This window comes from Capra hircus, chromosome 29, assembly GCF_001704415.2.
Source record: "Capra hircus breed San Clemente chromosome 29, ASM170441v1, whole genome shotgun sequence".
Classification (NCBI taxonomy): domain Eukaryota; kingdom Metazoa; phylum Chordata; class Mammalia; order Artiodactyla; family Bovidae; genus Capra; species Capra hircus.
Window position 1 is genome coordinate 41,268,394 of NC_030836.1, and position 21,500 is coordinate 41,289,893.

Here is a 21,500-nt window from a genome sequence, read left to right on the forward strand (position 1 = left end):
AGCTCTTACTGTGTTGATCAACCCCCAACATCGGGCTGTGAAAAGAGCAGCGGACCTGAGTCAGGCGTCTCAAACTAAACTCGAGGCGAGTCTGCTGCTTAGGCTTTCCCCCATCTCTGAAGAAAGTGCTCAAGGAGCGCACAGTAAGCCTGACTTCTCTCTCCTAAGGTGCTCCTCTCATTGGGACCAGCTCGTGTCTGTCTCCCAAACCCCAAAAGGCAGGAAGCACCACAAGGGGGACCTCAGTATCAAAGCAGCTGCTGAGGCTGGCTGTGGGGATCCTTGAAGTAGCAGAAAAGTAGGTGGCATGATCCTACAGTACCCTCCAAAGTGGACTACATCCCACTCTGGCCTCTAGCAACTCCCAGAATTCCTTCAATAAAAAGAAGAGGGGAGTAAGAGTTGGGAAATAAAGAAGAAACTAGACACACACACACACCCCCTCCCTCCTATAGAATTCACTAATCAATTTTGAGAACCAGCACATCCCAAGTGTTTTAATGAAGCTGGGCCAAGATGGTGCGTGGGCTGCAGTATTGTAGGGAGCTGGGGAGCAGTCTGGACTCCACAGGAAAGCAAAATGAGAGCAAGCCACCTGTCCAGGCTACGTAGCACATAAAGTTGTTCCCAGAGCAAGCCCCATCTGCACCTTCTCTATTGTGCTTTGTCCTTTATTTTCCCAATCCGAGACATACACCCCAACACATACACACACACACCCCCTCCTACAGAAACCACCAGACACACAAACACCCCCTTCTATAGAAGCCACCACACACACACAGCAGATAATAGCTGAGCCAGGAGGAGCTGAAGAAAACAGCTTTTTATTTGTTACTATAAGAACCAATTACAGAATCCGAGGTTAAAAAAACAGACAAAAGGTCTTTATTTCTGAGAACTGGCGTACAAAAGGCAGAGGGGACAAGGGGAGGGAAGGAAAGAGCGAGCATAGGCTGGGATTGATACCAGCTTAGGGGCTTCAAACTCCAATTAGGAAAGTCCGGACACCGGACGGCAAGAGAAACCCCCAATTAGGAAAAAAAAAAAAAAAGACATGGCAGTCATGGCAGTGCACGCCCCCCTCCCCCAACCAGATACCACCACCTGGTTATCTGTTTACTCTTCCCCTCCCCCATCCCCTTTCACAAAGGGAGGCAAAATTTTTAAAAAATTAAAAAACCCTCCCCCCAAACTGTCCAAGACAACTGTGGGTCCTACCCCCCAAAACAGGCTAGGTCCCCACAATGAGCCAAGATCCTGCAGTCTGCCCTCCACCACCAGGCATGGAGAGGCATTAGAAGGGGACAAGCCTCCAAGTGCTAACACCAGAGGGCGCCCGGCCCCTCCAAGGACACACTCATTTGCTCCCTCCCTCCTTCACTCCTCATTCCCTTTGATGCTAGAGGGAAGGGAGGCTAGGTGCCCTGTGCACCCACCCTCTAGCTTTCAGCCCACCTCCCTTCCCCACAGATGCTCAATCTTCCAGGACAATGGGCTCATTAGTGCTGGCAGGATGTGACGATGGAGGAAGAGGGACTGGGGGCCGCACTGCCATCAGCGGTGGCTTCACCTTCAAGGGCAAATTGGGTCTGCGGGCAGCTCTCCGCATTTCCAGGTGGGTCAGAGCCTTCCGCAGGGCTCTGGCCGGCAAGAGAAGAGGCAGCAAAAAAACCAAAGACCGTCAAGGTAAAGCTCCACATTCCACTACGATGCCACCTTCCAGCCCATCTTTTCCCAGCATCCCGCCCCTGCAACCCAGTCTCGTGGCGCTGCTCTTGCTCAGATCCTATTTCCTTTCCCATACCCACCCATCTGGGTTGTTGACCTCTCGGCCCCTCCCATGGCGGGCTCCCTACCTGGTATCTTTTGTGGCCACAAACACTACAGGATTAGGTGCATCAGCTGGGTTCAGTTTCTGACGCTTGGCTGCTGGCTGTGAGCTTGAGCGAATCCCTGAGGCCAGAGGCCTTCCGTTGGCAGAGAAAGGAACTCCTGCCATCTGGAAAAAGGTGGGGCAACACAATGAGAGAGGGGACTCCCAATCACCTATCAGATATAAAAGCCCACCCAACTCCACTTGGCCCACTCACAGTCTCATAGGCCCGTTTCACCATGATGCCCCCCAGTCCCCGGTTCTGAGTCAGCTGATTTCTGTTGATCGGTGTCTTGGTACCCCGAGGTGTTTTTGGTTTCAGAGGTGCCTGGGCCACTGTCAGAAAAAAATTAAAAGAAACCTTAGAGAACGTTCACACTTTCTCTATGAATACCCGAAAGTAGTGATGGGAGAAGGGTCTGACAAGTAATTAGCAGTATTTCGAAAGTCACATATGAACATGTTTTTATCAATCAGTATGTAATTATACTGGATAGCTTATGAGAAGAACATTTTTATCCTACAAAAGTACAGTTAAGACTAAACCTCTTTGGACTCAGTGAGAAAGAAAAAAGCAGAGGAAGAGAAGGGTCTTGATAATAAAAGCCAGACACCACCTAGCAGCTCCCCATCCTAAACCCACCCTGAGTCACCTAGCTCCCCATCCCTTACCCAGATCTTTGACGATAGCTGCCAGGGGCAGCCGCACCAGAGGGTGAATCTTCAGTGGAGTCTTGGCAGCCTTAGGAAGTCGAATGGAGCCTGGAGAACAAAGACGACAGCTTCTGAAGGTGCGTCACCATTCGGGTCTCTCCGGGGCCAGGAGCCGCACTGTGCAGCATGCAGGATCCTAGCTCCCTAACCAGGAAGTGCACCTGCTCCCCCTGCATTGGGAGCGTGGAGTCTTAAGCCCTGCACTACCAGGCAAGTCCCAAGGAACCATGTCTAATCCATAACAAGTCCGTGAGGCCTACTACCTCTGCTGTCATTAAACACCCAGAGAAAACCCTGGTCTCTGGCCACAGCAACCCGCACGTGCCACCAGCCCAGCACTCCTGCCCTTACACTCTGCCTTGATGGCGTTGGCATTGATAGGGGCGTAGGGTCGTCGGGCAGCCCTCCTCGGCTGTAACAGGTCCCTGCACATGCGTCTGGCAAGACGGGTCAGCTTCGTGGTCTGGAGCAGGAATGTTTGCCTGTTCTTAGCCAGCAGCTTGGCCCGGTTGGCGCTGGTTGTATAGGGGGAGAGACCTTGGGCTTCTGGTCTGGACAAATGACCCCTCGAGTGTGGCTCCTGGAAGGACATAGGATAAAGGGAGAACAGTCAGTCACCAAGGCTCCCTTCTTCCACTGTCAGCAGAGGATTTATTCCCGCCTGATTTCTTTGTTGCTGTCCTGACCACCTGGCTCCCCAACCACTACCAAGTCCCACCCCCGCCACCCGCAGTCAAGCCATCACCTTACTGGAGCTGGGTGTCCTGGCCTTCGCCTAAAGCTCACATCAATTAGCTTACTGCTCTCCCCAACCTGCTCCTCATCCATCCTTACTGTGGTGCCCCGAGCAGCCCCCTCAAGCTGAGTTGGGGTCTTCAGTCCCCCGTACTTCTTCCAGTAGATCCAACAGGAAGCACAGAGGCGGCACTGCATGTTGGGTGGGCCCCAGGCGTACCACTGGGCAGACTGTGTGGCTGTGGGAGCATGAGCGGAGGGAACAGTCAAGAGGTAAATGCCACTTGAGCCTCTGAGGCAAACAGCCCACTCACCCCCAGCAGCCCTTATCCCTCTCTGGAACTCACTGTGGCAACTCTCACAAGTCAGGCCCTTTTGGAATCCAGCCCCATTCATGCCAGGTTTTGAGCCCACAGAGATTATCTGGTTAGGGTTTGGTTTGGTGCTGATGGGAGAGAAACCAGGAACTGGTCAAGGAAAGACTTCCACTTTGTCCCCATAATTTGCCCCTGTCTCCTGTGCACCCCCATCACTTAGGAAAGCACAGGTTAGGGGCGGAGAGAAGAAACACACCCTTACCCATCATACTTACTAGGTAGGGATGTAGACTTGTTTTAGTTTGCTGTCTGCTTCAGCAGCTTTCAATCTTTTCTGCGGGAAGGAGAAAAAGAAAAAAGGATCAGAGCATCTCAGCGGGGGGTGGTGGGGGGTGTCATCAACTTCAAAAGCAGAGGTGAGCAGGGGGCCTCTGGTCCAGCCTCCCCAGCCCAGATCTTACCTGTTGAATGTATCGGTCTGTGGTTTTCCACATGTAATAAAACTGAACTATGCTGGCCAGTGACTTCCAGGGTAGCTGAAGAGACGGAGAGAAGGGTGAGCTGGGATCTGGTCCCAGAGCCTCGTTCCCTCATCTGCCACCTCTTCCACCTCCTCCTAGCTCCAGCCACTTACAAAGTCCTGGCGAATATCATTGAAATCCTTCCCATACTTCTCCAGGGCCTCTTCAAACAGCATGGCCTCTGAGGCTGACCATTCCTCCATCTCATCCCGACACAACACGGGCCCGCCCTGGGGCACCAGGGTCGACATAGCCTTAGCCAGGTCATAGCCATTCCTCTGCAATGTATCCATTGCGTGAAACTACAGGAAAGGTGGGAGGCGATGCTGATGACCCGAAACTCTCAGCACCACTCCCCTGCTGCTCTTTAAGTACTCCCCCCACCTCAGAGATAACCTCCTCCCTGCAGAGTCCCGAGGCTCTGCAGGTCCCCGCAAAACACAGCCTACCCAACTACCCACCAACTTTTGCTCACCAGGGTGATATCTCGGGAGGCAGCGGCTGCACTCATGTGCAGGCTTGGCTGCCGAATGGAGCTGCTGCAATCTAGGGCTCTTGCGAAGGTCCCCACAGCTCTAAAGGAGAGAGTGAGAAGTCAGGGAAAGAAAGTTCGAGTGGGCTGAGGAATCAAGCCAGATGAGGCGGGTGGGGGGGGGGCGGGGGCGGAGGACAACACCCAGGCCAAAAATAATTAAAAGTCCATCTCTTAAGAACATGACTCAGAACTATGTCCACACCGCCCACAGCCCATCTTCCCCATCCACCCACCCCTCACCGGGCCACCACGAGAAACTGATCAATCTGCCGGTCTGTGAGAGGGTTGTCTGGATCCCAGACTTTCATCTCCATCTTCTGTTGGTTCCGATTATCAGATTCTCCTGGGGAGTGGAGAAATAGTTATCATCCAGGAGAAAAATAGGTGCCTTGACACAGGAACACCTCATCTCCTCCTTGGATTCTATTAGCCACCTTAACTCTCAAGCTTCTCTTCCCAGTGTGCCCATCTGCCCCCTTCAGGTTCCTAAGGTCCCAGTCTGCCCGGGTCATTAACACAGAGCCACGCAGACTGTGCACCACACAAAGCCAAGGCCCACCACTCAGAGACTTTGATCTTAAGATAGCCCAGTGGTCATAACCCAGTCTCTCCTGCTGCGTACCCTCTGCCAGGCGATCTGGGATCTCAGCTTGGTATTTGCAACCAACTCGGATCTCTCCCTGATCAGCTAGAAGTGTCTTCTGCATAGGGTCAAACACCAGTGAGTAAAAAAAGCAGTCCTGGAGACAGAGAGAGAGAAAGTAAGCTGGGCAGCAGTCCTCATAGGCAGGGGACACAGGGGTTATCTGGAGTTCCCAAGGCAGGCAGACTGTCAACCTGTACCTCATCCCAGTCAGACTTTCTTCCTGCCTTTCGGGGCAATATCCACTTCCCTCCCTCTTCTCCCAACACTTCTTTCTCACCTCCTTTTCCAGGTACTGGCTCAGGATATCTGTCTCATTCAAGAGGGTCACACTGCATTTCCCCCTACAGGAGAGAGGTCAGAAAACCCTGGGTGAGCTCATTTCCTCCGTGTGGCATCTCCCGCACACTAGCCCCTCCTCTCCACCTTCTAAATAAGTGCATGCAAGCCACAGTGGCTCTGACTGCCCCATACCTTATGTGGGTGGCTGGCAATGATTCGAACTGCCGAGAAAGAAAAAGTTCTCGGTGCTTCAGTTGATGTCGCTGCTGTTCTGACACCCCCGGCTGCTTCGATTCCTCCTCAAACTCCCCTGGGAGATTTAGGAGGAAGAAAGCAAGTCAGAAACTAATTCAGAAAGAAGCCACCTTAAAAACTCTAACCCAGGGAAAATATTTTATGTTTTCCTCACATTCCTCAAGGACCTGCCTTCCATATCCTCACCATACCACCCTTACCTCTTAGCCCACCCCTGTCACCATCACAGATGCTCCCAACTCTTCATCACTAATGAGGGCTTTTAGGGAAGAGCTGCTCAGGGTACAAGGGCTTCCCAGGTGGCTCATGGGTAAAGAATCTGCCTGCCAATCAATGCAGGAGATGGGGTTGGATCCCTGGGAGGGGAAGATACCCTGGAGAAAGAAATGGCAACCTGCTCCCAGTAGTCTTGCTTGGGAAATCCCATGGACAGAGAAGCTGGCAAGCTACGTTCATGGGGTCACAGAGTCAGACACAACTGTATATACACACGCTGAGAGTACAAAGGCTGCCACAGAAACACACGGCAAACCCAGGTGCCAATGCTCAGATACCACTCATATGGCACAAATCTGCCCACACCAGGCCCAGCAAGAATATCGCACTTGTCTCTCTCTTGCTAAACTAACCTGGGGTCCAGAAATTCAGTGACGATAAATAAATAAATAAAAGCATCACACAAAACTGTGTTTACCAGTTCCTCTGCAAATTTCAGGAGACTCTGCTCTTAAACATCACATGCAACCCTTACTCTCTTGTTTTCTACTTGCTAATAATAGTTTGTTTTGGGGGCTCTCAAGGACAGTACCTCTCAAGCCAGTGCCAACACCTTCCTCCCCAAGGAGCTGCAACTTGCCCTGAAACCTTAGTGGAAAGGGTTAACTTGGTTGGGTGCCAACCAAACAGGGAGGGGGCAGAAGAGCCACAGGCCCAGGCTCATTGGTGCATTGTTCCCAACCTCAAGGAGAAGGGGGGGGGGGGCAGGGGTGTGCAGTAGGCTCCACCCCTTGCCTGTGTGCTCCGGAAACCCTGTGCTAAGGCAAGGGGGACCACACCCCCCACAGCCTTTCCGATTGGACAAGACCAAGGTCAGCCCCTGCCAGACAGGGTTGGAAACCCCAGAGAGCCAGAGAACTTGGTCGGCCCAGGTCCTCGTTAACCTCTTCATGCCCAATGCTCAAAGAAGCCCAAGATAAGGAAAATAATTTAGAAAGGAAGAACAAGAGAAAGGGGAAAGAAAGCCAAAGCAGGAAAGGAAAAAGAAACTAAAGAAAACAGAAGGCTGTGTATCTAAAAAGATGAAAGCATCAAGAGAAGCAGGACAGGCTGAAAAGAAAAGGGAAAGATGTAAAATGGAGTCCAGGGCTAGGTGAGTCCTAGGCCATGTGAAAATAGAGAAAAAGCGCAAGAAAATGTTCCTGGCTTCCTATTTTCTCCCATCAGTGTAGTCTTACCACCTCATGATCACACCAAAAACCTGCCTTCCTATTATGCAGGCTTCTCAGTACAGTCTCTTCTCTTCACCTGACCTTCGCAGTCACCACCTAGCATCCCAACACAACCAAAACTGTCCCCCTAGAGATCTGCTTCTCTAAAGTGCTTCCTCATCCCCGATTTAAATACTATCATCTCTTTTACATACACCACTCACAGAGGCAGATTCAAAAATACACACTCACACACAAGCCAAACTCTGGCTTTCCTTATCATGGCCTCTCCACCTTGATTCTAACCCAACATGTAAAAACAGGCCTCCCTCTGCAGACCAGGCACTTCCCACCCCCAAACTCACACCCCTGCCTTGGGCATACTACAAGAGAACACCTGCAGGGACATGCCCAGGCTTCAGATCATGGGCAGGGGGAGACAGGGAAACCGGGGGTGGGGACAAAGACACTCACTGGCATTACTATCAGCCAGGCTGTTGAGGCTACTCGAAATGTCCCTTCGCCGGAAAAGGCACACAACCTTTGCCTCCACGTTTCCATTTGCAGTCTAAGGAGAGAAAAAACGGTGGTGAAAACTAATCATTTGAAAGTGGAAACGCATAAAGAAGAGACTAACATCAGTGAACAAGTTTCTAAAGGATGTAAGAAAAACTCAAATTATGAATCAAGAGATTCACATTTAAGGACAGACTTCCAAATCCCTTTCCTCAGCCCCCCAAAAAACAGAACAGTAAAGTTCCCACTAAGCTCTTAATAGCCTTTCCTGAAAGCGTGGAAGAAATGAATGAATGAATATGCATGGGTACTTAGGACAGGGTTTGTGTTATCTCTGTCTCTCATTCACCTGAAGTTACAGATCTCTGAAAAAAGAAGACGCAGGTTGCTGGGTGGGGGGGAGTGGCGGGCCTCTGCTCTACTCACCTTGTTGAGCTCTTCAATCCTTCTAACCAGGTAAGGATTGCTGGAGGAGTTCTCAAAATAGACGTAATCTGTAGGAGGGGGTGGGGAAGAACCGGGAAGATCAGAGGAGTAGATGGGAGAGTCCAGCACCAGAGTGGGAGGAGCGAAAGGAGGCCTGAGTAGACCAAAAGGAGATAAGGGTCTAGGTAGAGAGGACGCAGAAATGTGGAAGTGTACAGGCTAGCAGAAAATAATGGACGGACGTTCCACCCCCTAATCACCCAGTTCTTAAATCAGATCCTCCGCTCAAAAGTGAGCCTTAAGGAGGAGACAAGAGAAGCAGGGGGTTCCCCTGCTCAGCAGTCCCCACAACTCAGCGATGGAGTTGCATCCCGGTCTCGTTCAGGAGAGCAATTGCTCACCCCTGTACAGGGCCCCCACCTTTGTGAACCGAGGCGCACAATAACGCCTGGGAAGAGGAAACCTCCCGGCCGCTCCCCCGTTGGTGGCCAAGCAGTTGCGCCGGCCCTTCGCGCCCCCTGCCTGCCCTGTCAGCCCCTTTGGAACCACTTTCGCAAGCCCACTCCACGACCCCGGCGGCCCAGACGCTGCCCTGAGAGTGCCGTCGGGCCGCCCGCAGCCTCCCCGGGAGTCTCGGAGCCCGGGCGCGTCGCGATCCCCGCGCCCTCGCTCCCCATGCTCCCGGTTCCGGTTCCGGTCCGCGCTCTGGACCACGCCGCCCCAGACGCGGGTCCCCGCGCCGCTGGGAGCCGAGCCTCTCCCGCCCGGAGTCCCGAAGCCCCTAACACCCGGTACTCACCCCCCACTCGGTACATGTTGGCCGCCATGGCCGTTCCCGCCGCCGCCGCCGCCGCCTCCGGCCGCACAAAGGGGTCCGGAAGGCTCCCGAGGGCAGGACTCGAAGCGAAGCCCTGAGCGCGGGGCCGGCGCTTCGCAGAAGTCTCAGTCGGGCCCGCGCAGCCGGCGCCTCCGCAGCCTCAGCCGTCGCGGCTCATCCCGGCCCGCGCTGTCGCCGCCACCTCTATAGCCTCACGCCCGGGACGCCGAGACCGGCGCCGGTCCGCTCGGCTTCTTCCGGAACGAGCTCGGATCCCGCCGGACCGGAGGCAGGCTGCAGCTACCTCCGCCCTCGCCGAGTCCCACCAGACGTTGGACTCTGAGGGCCGCCGCGAAGACTTGCCGGCCCGCCTCGGGGTTCGCCTCCTTCCGGAACACCTTCGGCGGATCCGGAGAACAAGGCCCAGCACTCGGCTCCGGTCGGAGAGCAAGCCCGCAAAGCTCGGCTACTTCCGGAAGAAGTTCGGCTCCCTCCGGCCAACCGCGGCCCGGCACTCGGCTATTTCCGTTGCGGCTCGGCCCCGCCTCCGAGGGCGGGGAGAGGAGTTGGGCTTAACTCTCTGCTAGCCGGAGTCTTGCAGCTCCACCAGCGGCCACGAAAAACTCGAAGCGCCTTTGAGCCTCGCAGTTATTTGCAAGAGGCTTCGCCTGTTATTTGCATAAAAAGTCCACCCTCCCTCACCTTTTCCGCATTCCCCTTTGCCTTCCTCCCCACCCCCATAAAGCCCCGAGGCGCCCAGCCGCGCCCCACAAAAGGACCGGGAGGCGACTTTGCTTTTGGTTTATTGCCCCTCAGCAGGCAGCGGGAGTCAGGGCCCAGGCTGGGGCTGCCCGGCTCAGCCAGCGGGTCTATACAGTGTGTGCAGGGGTGCCGTTCGCCCCCCTCCAAGGAAATGCACTTTTGGGAATGTCTCGAAGTCGAGGACAGGGTCACCTCGGTCCTGGGGAATTTGGGTGGGTGGGGCAGGGCCACACTGCAGGGCCGGTGGGTCCCGTCCGGCAGGGGTCAGACGTCAAGAGAGGAGGCAGGGGACAGGGAGGGGGTTCGAGAGGGCGTGGTGGGCACCGGCCCCGTGCCCCCAGCGCCCAACACTCGCCACTGGAAGATGCTGGCGTCCTTGCCGCCCAGCGAGATGAGGTGCGAGTCGTCGTGCGTGAACCGGACGCTGGTCACGTGGCTGCCGTGACCACCGTAAACGAGGCTCGGCGCCTGGGCAGGAGAGAAGATGGAGCTGCAGCGGCCGAGGAACTCCGGCCGCCCGCCCCGTCCCGAAGGCCCCGGGAGGCCTCACCTTGGCGTGCGCGCACGGGTACTGGAAGAGGTGCACTTTGCAGAAGTCGTCGGCAACGGCCACGACGCGCTCATTGTGGGAGCGGCACAGGGAGTTGATGTCAGTTCCATCCGAGCCATCTGGCCACACGCCTGTCACAGCAGCCGGCCTCAGCCCGACCTCCCCGCCCCCACCCGCGGTCCAGAGCTGCACCATTTCCCGCCTAGCTCAGGCAGCCCGGCCACCCACCCACCACGTTCCTGGCAATCCTTCCCAGTCCCGAGGGCCAGTGGCGGAGGTGGGGGAGGGGGGCGGCTCTTGGGCTGGATCTGCCAGTTTCTTGACGTCCACCCCCTACACATGTCCAGCATTCCGAGCCCCAGGCTGGCTGCACCTTGTCGCCCCACACTCACGCAGGTTTCCACGGCCCTGTGCCCCCTCTCACCATAGACATGGAAGCCCAGCACGCAGGTGTAGGTGGCCCACTCCCGGTCTCGGCTCTCATAGCGATTCCTCAGCAGCTTACAGCCTCCAGCCACATCCCCTGGGGAGAGGGAGCCCACCCAGCTCAGTTCTCACCCTGTCCTTCGTGGGGAGGATGACATGGGAGGCCAAATTGGAAAGACTGGCTTGAGGCCACAGCATGTGATCTGGTCAGAGTGGTAGCCCTCAGCCCAGGGCAAAACCCAGCCCCTTGTGCTTCCTGAGTTCTCATCTGAAGTTCTCCTCTCTCGATAAGTCAACCCCTCCACACCTGTCCTGAGAAACTTTTCCAAAACAATCTTTTTCCTAGTACATTTTTCAACTCTCTTAAGGCCTGGTGGGAACAAGACGTGATGGTAAACTGTGTGTGTGGTTTTTCTGTCCAGTGACATTTCTCCTATTGTGTATAAACTCATCTTCAGGCCCTATCTGATGCCCCACTACTGGGAGCTTCCCTACATTTCCTTCATCCCCTCCCAACCAACAGCCCACTTACACAAATAAAACCCACCCCAATTCCCCTCTCCTCATGTACTCCCCTACTATCACTCACAGTAAAGGATCTCATAGTCCCCAGAATTGGACATGATGAAGTTCCCATCCTTGGACCAGTCAAGGTGAGTGATGAAGCTGGAGTGACCCTGGGAGCAAAGGTCAAGAGACTTGAAAATGCAGCCTCCATTTCCCACCCCTATCCCCAGAAGGGCATTAGTTTACCTGCTATGGCAATGCCCCACCCTCCACCCCAGCTTCCTCACCACACAGCGGCCAAAACGGCTGGACTTGGCACCGTCACTGGAAACGCTATAGATGTAGATCATGTTGTCATGGGAACCGATGGCCAGGTACAACCCATCTACAAAGACAGTCACTCAGAGAGGGAAGGGCCAGGGATGAGTCTAGGTCCGGGGTGGAGGTGGCTCCCACCTGGGCTGTACCGGACCACTGATAGCTGCTCATTGCCATCGGTGATGTCAGACACAATCTCTCTGGTCTCTGTATCCAAAACCAGCCACCTGGAAAGGAAGGAGGTGGAAAACAGGTGTGAGGATACCTGTCCCAAGCAGGGTGCGGGTTGGCAAGTCAGAGAGCCTCAGAGACAGCAAAAGAAAGGCTATGATACAGACAGGGAGGTTGCCATTACATTCATATGCTGGGAAGTGGAAAGGGGCTAAGGGCAGATAAAAGCTGAGGGGCTCCTGATACCTTCCGAAAAGGAGTCCAAGGGCCCAAAGACACGGCTCTGTGGATTCTGTAAGCTTGTCACTACCCTGTGTTAGTTTCCCCTATGCCCCGCCCATCCCCTGCTCCTCTATCTGGAGCTGCCACCTCCTCCACTCTCAGAGGAGGGGGAGTGGACGGGGGAGGGTGTGATGACACACAGGAGAGCAAGGGAGACCCAGGCTGCAGGGAAAGCACTGAGGAGTGGGAGGGTGCAGTTGGGGCTCCTGAACAGGCAGCGATCACAGTCCTCCACTGCCCCCCATTACCAGAAACCCTTCCCATACCTCCTACTTTCCCCTCCCAGGAGTTCTGGCTCCCTCTCACCTCCCTGTGTTCAGTCCTACGGCCACAACTGCCCCACTGGGGTGGAAGTCAGCACAGAGACCAGTCTCCTGGGAGAGGGGAGAAGGTGAATTCAAGAAGATGCCTTTCGAGTGAGCGAACTAAAATGGATACCTTGTCATCTTGATAACAATGGCAAAGCCTCCCCGCTTCCAAGGAGAGGGACAGGAGACCTGGGATGGCAGGCAGGGTGCCTTTGGAGCCTAAACAGAGGTGCTACTCAAAACACTTAGCCACCAGAACTGATACCCCCAGCTGTGCGGGAGATTAACCATTAGTTGCCGGCTCAAGAGGTCTAGGGGTTGGGGGGCGGACAGTGTTCAGGGACACTGGTACCATCAGTACAGAAGAATAAATATTTTAGCAGCCAGTACAGTCACACCAGTGCAAGGTGGCTGCCTTTGGGAGCAAAAGGGAAGTGGATATTGGGGAAGGAGTGGCGGCCACAGAAGTCACGGTGGGTGTGACAGAGAGGATCCGGGGACACAGAGCTCTCTACCTTGAGGTCGATGCTCCAGGCAAGGGCATGGCCCTCCCCGTCCCAGAGGCAGAGCTGGCGGTCATGGCCACAGGTGAGGAAACGGTTCTGGAAGGGATGTGTGCAGAGCCCCCAGAGCTCATCCGTGTGACCCTGCAGCGGAGCACGGCTGTCATCTCTGCCCCTCCCCACAGCTCTTCCCTCCCTGCTCCCCAAAAACCTTGCCCCCCCAACCTGGATTACAGGGGAGAAGCCCTGGGCCAGATCTCCCCGCAGCAACGCATTCTTCGTGGTGCCCACCAGCAGCTCAGAGCCAGGCCCCTCTGCAATGGCCCGCACGGCCCCAAAGTGTTCAGGAATCTGCAGAGGGGTGCAGAAGGTCAGGAGCCCCCTGTCCATTCTTTGTCCCCCTCCTTCCCTTGACCCCAGGCCAGCCGTCACCTCCGCCTCCTGAAGGGCCACCAACCCGGGCCCCCACTGGACCAGCCGGCGGTCCCGCCCACCACCACTCAGCACAGTCCCGTCCCGCCGGAGACACAGGGCGAAGATGGAACCTTCATGAGCGTGGGCCTGGGCCACAATCCCATAGGTCTCTGTTGGCAAAGTCCAGGTAGTCATGCTTGTAGGGTGCAGGGAAGGAGGGAACAAGAGCAGCCTAGGCGGTCACAATAGAGTATGACTCCCAGTTGCTGAGTGCCCGCTGAGTGCTGTCTCTGATCCTTGGCTCTTCTCCCCAATTTACAGACTGAACAACTAAGGTTCAAAGAAGTGAGGTGACTTCCTAAACGCCAGAACTAGAGGTAAGCCCAGAGCCTGGCAGACTCCAAAGCCCCAGCCTCCTCCCTTTGCCATGCTGCCCACTACCCTTCTATTCTGGCTGCCTAAAGAGCCCCACCCTCTGACAGAACCCATCAGCTCCCCAGGTAAAAGGATGGGAAATCCTCTCCTCTGACTTCACAGACCCTCTGGGGAACTAGCCTTCCAGGATGCCACCCCCATCACGTACCTTTGGCCCCACCCCTGCCTGGGGTCCTGGAATCGGAGAGGCTCCGGCCCCAGGTGAGGATGTTCCCCTCTGAGTCCCCAGTGAGAATGTCTCCATCGGGGAGGAACACAAAGCAGGAGATAAACTTGGGCTTCTTGTATTTCTAGGGGCGAGGCGAGCAGAGAGCAGAGGTCAAAGGGTAGGGCAAAGACTACAAGTCACGGGACCACTGGGAATTGCATAGCATTAGGGTCTATAGTACCCAGACCAATGATTTCATCTGCACTCTGCCTTCCCCCGCATCCTGCACCCATCCACGCCTCACCCCAAAGACACCCTGTTTCCTGGTGAGCATCCCGTTCCCAGGAATCCCTGTTCCACCATTCCAGTTCCAGAAGTGGACGTGGGATTTCCCACTGGTGACGATGCTGCTGCTGTCACGAGGGTTGAAGCCAACGGCGAGGACTGAGTCGTTTGTACTCTGAAGGGAAGATACAAGATTCAGCCACCCCAAGCCCTGTATATCTTCATTATACCAGAATGGCACCCTGACAGCTGGTCTGCTGAGATCCAGAACCCTCAGGACAACCCTTCCTCCAAGGCCCTGGTCCCCTAAGAGCGCCACTCTCCGTCACTCACTAATGCCTCACACATTGTCTCTCATGAGGTCAGAACCTCTGTGGTCCCCACTTCACAGCCTCAGAGAAGCTAGGAGGCTTGCTCCAGGGGACCTCGCCAGAAGGGAGGTTCGTGTTTGGGAAGTTTGGAGCTCTCTGCACCCCAACCCGCCCGGTGCCCCGCCAAGCCCCCTGGACATCTCACCTTGATCTCAGCCAGCTTCGTGCCCCGGCTGCAGTCCCACACCGACAGCATGTGCTCATTGGAATCATCCACCACACAGAGGAAAGCGCCCTGATCCTGAGGCCAGAGGACACACCGGAGGGGCCAAGTGAGGCCTGGCAGTCAGGGGGTTCAGGGTCTAAATGAGGCGAGGGGCGCCATGACAGGCTGAGAGAGCAGAAGGGGCCATGTGTCTCTTAGGAGAACCAGCTGGGCAGGGCTCGGGAAGGCCAGGACCTCTGAGGCTTCCTGGTGAAGTACAAGAAGGGGGTTCCCAGACAAGGAAATGGGGGCCTCGAGGCACCAGGGCCAGCTCACCGCAACTGAAAAGGCCAGGGCCCCCACACCCCGCTCGAAGGCCCCCAGTCCAATCTCCTGCAGCTTCAGCAGCGTCTCGGAGTCCCAGACGTGAACCACAGGCTGCAGGGGCTGGTGGAGGAGAAGCAGTCAGGGGCGTGAAGGAGGGCCGGGCTGGAATCTCACCCTGGTGTTTGACTGTGGCCTTACCTTTCCATCTTTATCCACACCGGCTGTCTGTCCTGAGGCTACACGCACACCATCAGGGTGAACAGCCAGGCTAAGTGGGGGAGGAGACACTCTAGGGAAGGGGGTCGGTCTCTCAAGACCACCCAGGACACCGTCCCCTGGCCCTGCAGAGCAGCAAGCCCACTCTCCTCTCCTGCTTCTCCACATTCACCCAAGACCTTCCTTCTGCCAAGCCCACCCTCCCCATGCCTTGAGCTGCCCACTCCCCAGCCCTCGGACCCTCACCATCGAACACAATCTGTGTGCCCCCGGTAATGTCTCTGACCACCACCTCCAGGGCCCCCGGGGCCCCCCCCGGGTCGGTACAGCACCACCACACAGGCGATAAAGTAGACCACCTCTCCAGAGCGCAGCACAAACAGATTAGAGCGGGAGTCACGACCCCGGTACCCATACCTGGAGTAGGGATCATGGTCAAGGAAAGAGTTGGATCAAGGGCACAGTGAGGAAAAGAGGAGAAAGACAGAGCTCCGACCAGCAGCGCCACTGGCAGAGGATAGATGGGGAGGATTCAGAAGTCTCCCTCTCCTTGCAGACCCAGGAGGAAATCGTAAAAAAGCAGGGGGCGGGGAGGGTTCATGATGGGAAGGGTGGTTGCCAGGGGGTTGAAGGGGGCAGGATACACCCAGTCAAGGCTGAGGGTCTCCGGGGGTGGGCCGCTGGGCAGCTCCTCCACGCTGCGGATGCCAGACGGGATGTACATGGTAATGGGGCGGCCTCGGAGGAACATCTTCACTGAGATGCCTTCTACAGTGAAAATGAGCAGATGTCAACCACCGTCCTGCAGCTTCCCTTCTAGGAAAGTCAGGGCAGAGCTCCAACCACCATACCTCACAGCTCCCCGCCAAACAGCTCCGGGGGCTGTAGCCCCAAGCCCATCATCCAAGTTCTTCCAGATCCCTCTGGACATACCTAAATTGTAATTGCTCCTCCGAGAGCCAGGACCGCCAGGGCTGGAGAGGGAGTCTTTTCCCCCACGGCTGTTGGGCAGAGAGAAAAGGGCAGGGACTGCGGTCAGGTCCCAAGACAGAACTGAGGAGGGGCAAGACACAAGGAAGGAGGTCACCCTAGAGGTCACAGTCACCTCTGCACACTCTAAGTTTGTATTGTGAACAGTGAGGGCTTTGGTGTAAATGGGCTCCATGTAAGGTGTAAGAAGACCGAGACTAAAGGGGCCAAGCATGGCTGTAAGAGGTAGTGTGCGGTGACACCTTCTTCCAGACCACCAGGCCTCTGCCTATCAACCTTTTCATTTCTCCATCTGTAAAATGGGCCCATAGTGACTCTAGAAGGTCCACAGCCCTGCCTCTTGGGGATCTGAGAGGTCAGCAGGAAAGTCCTTGTCTCTCAAGGGGAAAGTGAAAGGTGAATTCCAGAGATCATTGTCATCAGAGGATAGTAAGATGTCAACCTCTCTTCAAAGAATAAAGGAGAGGCCGAGGATAGGGTGAGAGTAAGCACTCAGGTGTCCTGGAGCCTGTACACACTCTGAGACAATCCACTGGGATTTCCCCCTTGCTCCCTAAAGCGTGGTAGGCTGGGGTGGGGGAAGAGAGCTGGAATCTGAGGAGAGTCACCCATGGAAACTATGAATACTTTTGGAAAACCCTCTTGGGAACTTGAAAGGGATGCTGTGGTATGGTGGAGAGGGCAGGAGTAACTGGAGTCAGGAAGAGTTCAGTTGAAATCCTGGCTCTAGCTGCGTGACCCCAGGCAAATGACTTACCCTCTCTGAGCCTGCTTCCTCACCTGGCCAATGAACAGCATGAGACCACCTACCCCCCAAGGATGTCGTGGGGACTGAATGAGATGGAGGAGGTCGAGGGGTTGGCACAGTGCTGGGTACACAGCAGGCACCCCAGGAGCGCTTGGCTTGTTCCTTTCTTCCTGTTGGGCAATGAGGCCCCCCACCCCACCCAGGGCAGCCAGGTGAGGGATGTGGAAAGTCAAGAACCTGAGCCTGGGTTGGGGGGGTTGGGGGCGGGGGCGGGCGGGGGGAGCCTCGCCCACCTCTCTGTGCTCCCTGACCGCAACAACAGGTTGGCCGAGGAAGCTGCCTTCCGGGAGAGTTTCTGGCGAGGCCGTTCTGAGGGCGACGAGGAGGAAGAATTTCTCCGTGGCCTGGACAGAGCACAGTGAGCAGGTGAACGTCATTCTTGCCGCTGCGGCTCCCCTATCCACCCTCCCGCCCAGCCTCGACCACAGGACACTTACGCGTCAATGCGCTGGGGGGGCTGAGCCAGCCTGAGGATCCCTGGGGGGCCGGGGGAGCCTGTGCCGCTGCTGCTGCTGCCCCCTCCTTCAGACTGGGTCCCGCTAGGTTCTTCACTGCCCCCCGGAGGGGCTGGGGGCCCGTTGCTCAGCCCGGGGGGGCCAGGGGATGCTTCCACCTCCATCTCTGCTTCCGTCTGGGTGCCTCGGCTCACCAAGGAGGGGCTGCATGTGGGTGGCAGTCCTGGGGGGGCTGCGGGGCTGCTGGGGAGACAGTGCATCAACCTGATGGCCCTAGAGCCCCTATCGAGGAGGAGGAGGAGGAGGAGGAGGAAGTGACCACATGCATACCTGTCCCTTGGAGGGCCCAGGGTGCCAGGGTCCTGCAGGGAGGTGGGGGGTGCCTGCAGCCGCAGCAGGCGAAGAGCTTCTGCCAAGGCTGCCTTCACCAGCTCCATCTCCTTCTCCTGCACCTGAAGCCGCCGGCTCAAGGACTGCAGGGCCTCCTGAGCTGGGCCCTCACCTGGGAAAGGGGCAAGAAGCCGTCAGTATGTCACACCCCCTCCCCCCACACACACACCTGGGGAAAGGCTTGAGGGGATTCTCTCTCCCTCTAACTTTGCATCTGTCCAATAGGACTGCCCCCTGCAAGCAACTCCAGGCTTGGAAGCGCTCCCAGAGGGGAGGAGACAGTGGGAAAAGGATCAAGGGCCTCCTTCTGGCAGGGCAGGCGAGGAACCTGGCAGAGCTCCCTTCCTGCTGCCTGTCCCAGCCTCCGCAAAGACAGGGAGTACCATGGAGTACCAGGGGGGAAATATGGAGTTCTGCCGAGGAACGTGGGAACCACAGACGGAGGCGCATGAGGGACGACAGGGCCCAGCCCAGAGTAACCGTAGGACTCCAGGGAAGGCAGAGAAACTGCGAGGGAGCACCAGGAGAGAAGCGGGCGACTCAGAAGACAGTCATCCTGAGGACTCAGAAGAGAAGAGGTCCGGAGTGACAGGAGAGGGTTAGCAGCGGAGAGCAGAGGTCCCAGCGCAGGTTCCAGGGTAACAGAGGAGATCAGGAGTAAAAAGACCCAACAAAGCAGGGAAAGAAGCCCAGGGTAACACAGGAGGTTCGGAAACTTTGGAGGGGCCCAGAGTAATACGGGGGGCAGAATGGCATTGTCGAAGTCCGAAATGACAGTTGGAGGACCCAAGTAACTAGGGGGAGCGGCCTGAGGAACCGTGGAGGATGCTCGGAGCCCCCGGGGCCAAGGAGCACGCGGGGACGCCCGGGACAGCCGTCGGGCAATGGCAGCGCCAGACTGGCCGGCGCTCCGGGAAGGGGCACGCCGCCCGCCCCGCCCCGTACTCACCGGGCCCCCCGGCCCCGTCCATCCGGGCCCCGGCTTGCTCCGAGCGGCGGCGGCGGAGGAGGAGGCGTCTAAGCCGCTGGGGCCATGGCCAGGGAGAGGGGAAGGGGAAGCACCCCGGGGCGCGCGCGCGAGGGAGCCGAGCCACCCCCACGGGGGCGCTGTCGGGCGCGGGCAAAGGGCCTGGAGGGGGCGCTGTGGGGAGGGGGCCGCAGGCTCTGGGGCTCGCCGGGGCCTCGGACTCTCCCCGGGCCGCTCTCGGCTCCCGGGGGTGGGGTGGCGGGGCCGTCCCGGGCCCCAGCGCCGCAGCACAAACAGGCCCCGGACGCGGAGCCGCCAGGAAGCGCGGGAGGGGGGGCGGGACGAGGGGGGGGCCGGGCCGCCTGGTAACCCCTCCCTGTCCGGGCCTCGCGGCTCGTTACGGGGGCGGGGCCAACCCTCTGACCCCCCCCCCCCAAACGGGTCCCCTCGGGCCACCGCCCTCCAGGCCCTTCCGGGATCCTGGCCCTCGGACTCCCTGGGGACCCGGGAAGGAGCGCGGGGCCCGAGGTCTCCGCCCCCAGTCCCTTGCCTCTGGGGGGCAGAACCGACCAGCCCCTCCCCACTTCCGCGAGGGGGCAGAGGCGGGGTCACGAAATCGGCCCTTTGCCCGGGGGCGGGGCTTTCCCTCAGGGGCAAAGCCGAAGCATCCCGAACTGGGACTGGCTGAGGACCCGGCCGGCGGGTTATTAAGGCTGTGGCGGGAGGATGCCCAGGGTATTGGGGTCAGGGTGGCATTAGCCCAGCTCAAGCCGGGCCGGGCTGACGCAGCATCCTGCCGCGGCCAACCCCAGCCCCTGACAGCTCTGCTGTCCCTCGGGCAGAGATGGGAGATGGCGCCGGTGCTGCCCCTGGTCCTGCCCCTCCAGCCCCGCATCCGTCTGGCGCAGGGGCTCTGGCTCCTCTCCTGGCTGCTCGTGCTGGTCGGCGGCCTCACCCTCCTCTGTAGCGGGCACCTCCTGGTCCAGCTGTGGCACCTTGGTACCTTCTTGGCTCCCTCCTGCCCGTTCTCTGCCCTGCCCCAGGTTGCCTTGGCGGCCAGTGCAGTGGCTCTGGGCACAGGACTGGTGAGTTCAGGAGCTAGCCGGGCCAGTCTGGATGCAGAACAATACCCTCCCTGGCGAGGGGTCCTGGGCCCACTGCTGGTGGCTGGCACAGCGGGGGGCGGGGGGCTCCTGGTCCTCGCCCTGGGACTAGCCTTGGCTTTACCTGGGACTCTGGACACGGGCCTGGAGGAGGGCCTGGGGTCTGCCTTGGCTCACTACAAGGACACAGAGGTGCCCGGACGCTGTCAAGCCAAACGGCTGTTGGATGAGCTGCAACTGAGGTACCACTGCTGCGGCCGTCATGGCTACAAGGATTGGTTTGGAATCCAGTGGGTCAGCAACCGTTACCTGGATCCCAATGACCATGATGTGGTTGAGTGAGTGATTTGCTTCTCCCCTCCTTCTCCTCCTCCTTCTCTTTCCTTGAAACCCCACCTCACCCAGATAGGCAATAATTCATCTAGTGATTGAGGGAATGGGGCAACAGCTGTGTGACCCAGGGCATGGTACCAAACTGCTCTGGGCCCATGCGTCTGTAAACTAGAGATGATAAAACTACCATCTCACAGAGTTGTTGTAACGGTAAGTGAATTATGGCTGCCTGGCATAGTAAAGCAGTTGGTAAATGTTTCCCTCATTTTTCCCTTCTCAACTTCTGTACCCTGCAGCTTCTCCCTCAGGCCTCTATCTCCAGATATCCTAACACCCCTGCCCCTCCCTTTGCAGCCGGATCCAGAGCAATGTGGAAGGCCTGTATCTGATTGATGGGGTCCCTTTCTCCTGCTGCAATCCCCACTCACCCAGACCTTGCCTGCAAAGCCAGCTCTCAGACCCCCACGCCCACCCCCTCTTTGATCCCCGACAGCCCAACCTCAACCTCTGGCCCCAAGGATGCCATGAGGTGCTACTGGGGCATTTGCAGGGGCTGGCAAGCACACTGGCCAACACGCTGGCTGTTACCTTCCTGCTGCAGGTGAGTCAGCAGAGAGTCTGAGGCCTCCTCACCGCCTTCAACCCAGGGACCCCGGAACTGCTGACCCTTGCTGACCTCTTGCTTCTTGCTTCCCCCCACAGACTCTGGTACTTCTGGGCCTGCGGTACCTGCAGACAGCACTGGAGGGGCTCGGAGGAGTCATTGATGGGGAGGGAGAGGCCCAGGGCTACCTCTTTCCTGCTGGGCTGAAAGACATGCTGAAAACAGCCTGGCTACAGGGAGCGGGGCCCCACAGGCCAGCACCTGGGGAGGCCCCACCAGAAGAGGAACCTCCCAAGGAGGGTCTACCCTGAGGCCTAGAACTTAAGGTGGGGATGGGGGTGGGGGGAAGGGGAGGGATGGACAAGACTGGAAAGCTCACAACTCCTTATAGGCTCTCCGTGAGGGAGGGGGGAATCTGGGATTAGAGGGTTAAGGATAGTCAGTGAGCTGGACTGGGGTAGGAGAGAAAACCAGGTGTCCTAGGGCCTAGTCCATGGCCAGAACCACCAGGGGACAGAAAGAAAAAAAAAACCAAGGTGGTAGAAATGACATGGGAAGGCCGGGGAAGCTACTTCTGGTGCACAGACTCAATAAAGCTTTCGGACTGAAGCTCCTGAT

The 21,500-nt window shown here is 57.4% G+C and overlaps 3 protein-coding genes across 6 annotated transcripts; 1 reads left to right on the top strand and 2 right to left on the bottom strand.

The window, feature by feature from the left end:
• Positions 812 to 9,758, bottom strand: MTA2 (metastasis associated 1 family member 2). The gene is made up of 18 exons (XM_018042696.1): positions 9,047 to 9,758; positions 8,248 to 8,315; positions 7,780 to 7,873; positions 5,816 to 5,933; positions 5,622 to 5,685; positions 5,321 to 5,438; positions 4,939 to 5,041; positions 4,639 to 4,738; positions 4,277 to 4,465; positions 4,104 to 4,178; positions 3,918 to 3,976; positions 3,673 to 3,770; positions 3,425 to 3,564; positions 2,942 to 3,170; positions 2,549 to 2,638; positions 2,094 to 2,212; positions 1,860 to 2,002; positions 812 to 1,643 (listed from the first exon to the last, which is right to left on the bottom strand). Exons 1-18 carry the CDS (start codon positions 9,072 to 9,074, stop codon positions 1,478 to 1,480), a joined length of 2,001 nt encoding a protein of 666 aa, XP_017898185.1. The 5' UTR covers positions 9,075 to 9,758; the 3' UTR covers positions 812 to 1,477.
• On the bottom strand, positions 9,850 to 19,151 carry EML3 (echinoderm microtubule associated protein like 3). Of its 4 annotated transcripts, none has more exons than XM_018042691.1 (23): positions 18,825 to 19,134; positions 17,816 to 17,987; positions 17,468 to 17,725; positions 17,264 to 17,374; positions 17,033 to 17,140; positions 16,166 to 16,233; positions 15,877 to 16,000; positions 15,479 to 15,649; positions 15,215 to 15,284; positions 15,026 to 15,136; positions 14,690 to 14,785; positions 14,193 to 14,348; positions 13,889 to 14,030; positions 13,324 to 13,475; positions 13,117 to 13,242; positions 12,904 to 13,035; positions 12,387 to 12,454; positions 11,766 to 11,854; positions 11,597 to 11,694; positions 11,392 to 11,479; positions 10,801 to 10,899; positions 10,377 to 10,507; positions 9,850 to 10,294 (listed from the first exon to the last, which is right to left on the bottom strand). In XM_018042691.1, exons 1-23 carry the CDS (start codon positions 18,844 to 18,846, stop codon positions 10,091 to 10,093), a joined length of 2,796 nt encoding a protein of 931 aa, XP_017898180.1. In that variant the 5' UTR covers positions 18,847 to 19,134; the 3' UTR covers positions 9,850 to 10,090. The 4 variants fall into 4 exon arrangements, with proteins under 4 accessions (XP_017898180.1, XP_017898179.1, XP_017898182.1 ...); XM_018042690.1 differs by having other exon boundaries at positions 17,468 to 17,728; XM_018042693.1 differs by lacking the exon at positions 17,033 to 17,140 and having other exon boundaries at positions 18,825 to 19,151.
• Positions 19,190 to 21,491, top strand: ROM1 (retinal outer segment membrane protein 1). Its single transcript, XM_005699822.3, has 3 exons — positions 19,190 to 20,283; positions 20,633 to 20,879; positions 20,981 to 21,491. Exons 1-3 carry the CDS (start codon positions 19,694 to 19,696, stop codon positions 21,191 to 21,193), a joined length of 1,050 nt encoding a protein of 349 aa, XP_005699879.2. The 5' UTR covers positions 19,190 to 19,693; the 3' UTR covers positions 21,194 to 21,491.

Excerpts from the sequence above, each read along its gene's own strand:
- EML3 (XM_018042690.1), bottom strand. The coding sequence starts at position 18,846 with ATGGACGGGGCCGGGGGGCCCG. Across the intron at positions 15,137-15,214 it reads GTGTGGATAAAGATGGAAAG|CCCCTGCAGCCTGTGGTTCA; the intron begins GTAAGGCCACAG and ends CTCCTCCACCAG. Across the intron at positions 12,455-12,903 it reads CCTGGAGCATCGACCTCAAG|GAGACTGGTCTCTGTGCTGA; the intron begins GTAGAGAGCTCT and ends CCCCTCTCCCAG.
- MTA2 (XM_018042696.1), bottom strand. The coding sequence starts at position 9,074 with ATGGCGGCCAACATGTACCGAGTGGGGG. Across the intron at positions 4,739-4,938 it reads CAGTTTCTCGTGGTGGCCCG|AGCTGTGGGGACCTTCGCAA; the intron begins GTGAGGGGTGGG and ends TCTCTCCTTTAG. Across the intron at positions 4,179-4,276 it reads ATGATATTCGCCAGGACTTT|CTACCCTGGAAGTCACTGGC; the intron begins GTAAGTGGCTGG and ends CCGTCTCTTCAG.
- ROM1 (XM_005699822.3), top strand. The coding sequence starts at position 19,694 with ATGGCGCCGGTGCTGCCCCTGGTCCTGCCCCTCCAGCCCCGCATCCGT. Across the intron at positions 20,284-20,632 it reads AATGACCATGATGTGGTTGA|CCGGATCCAGAGCAATGTGG; the intron begins GTGAGTGATTTG and ends CTCCCTTTGCAG. Across the intron at positions 20,880-20,980 it reads CTGTTACCTTCCTGCTGCAG|ACTCTGGTACTTCTGGGCCT; the intron begins GTGAGTCAGCAG and ends TTCCCCCCACAG.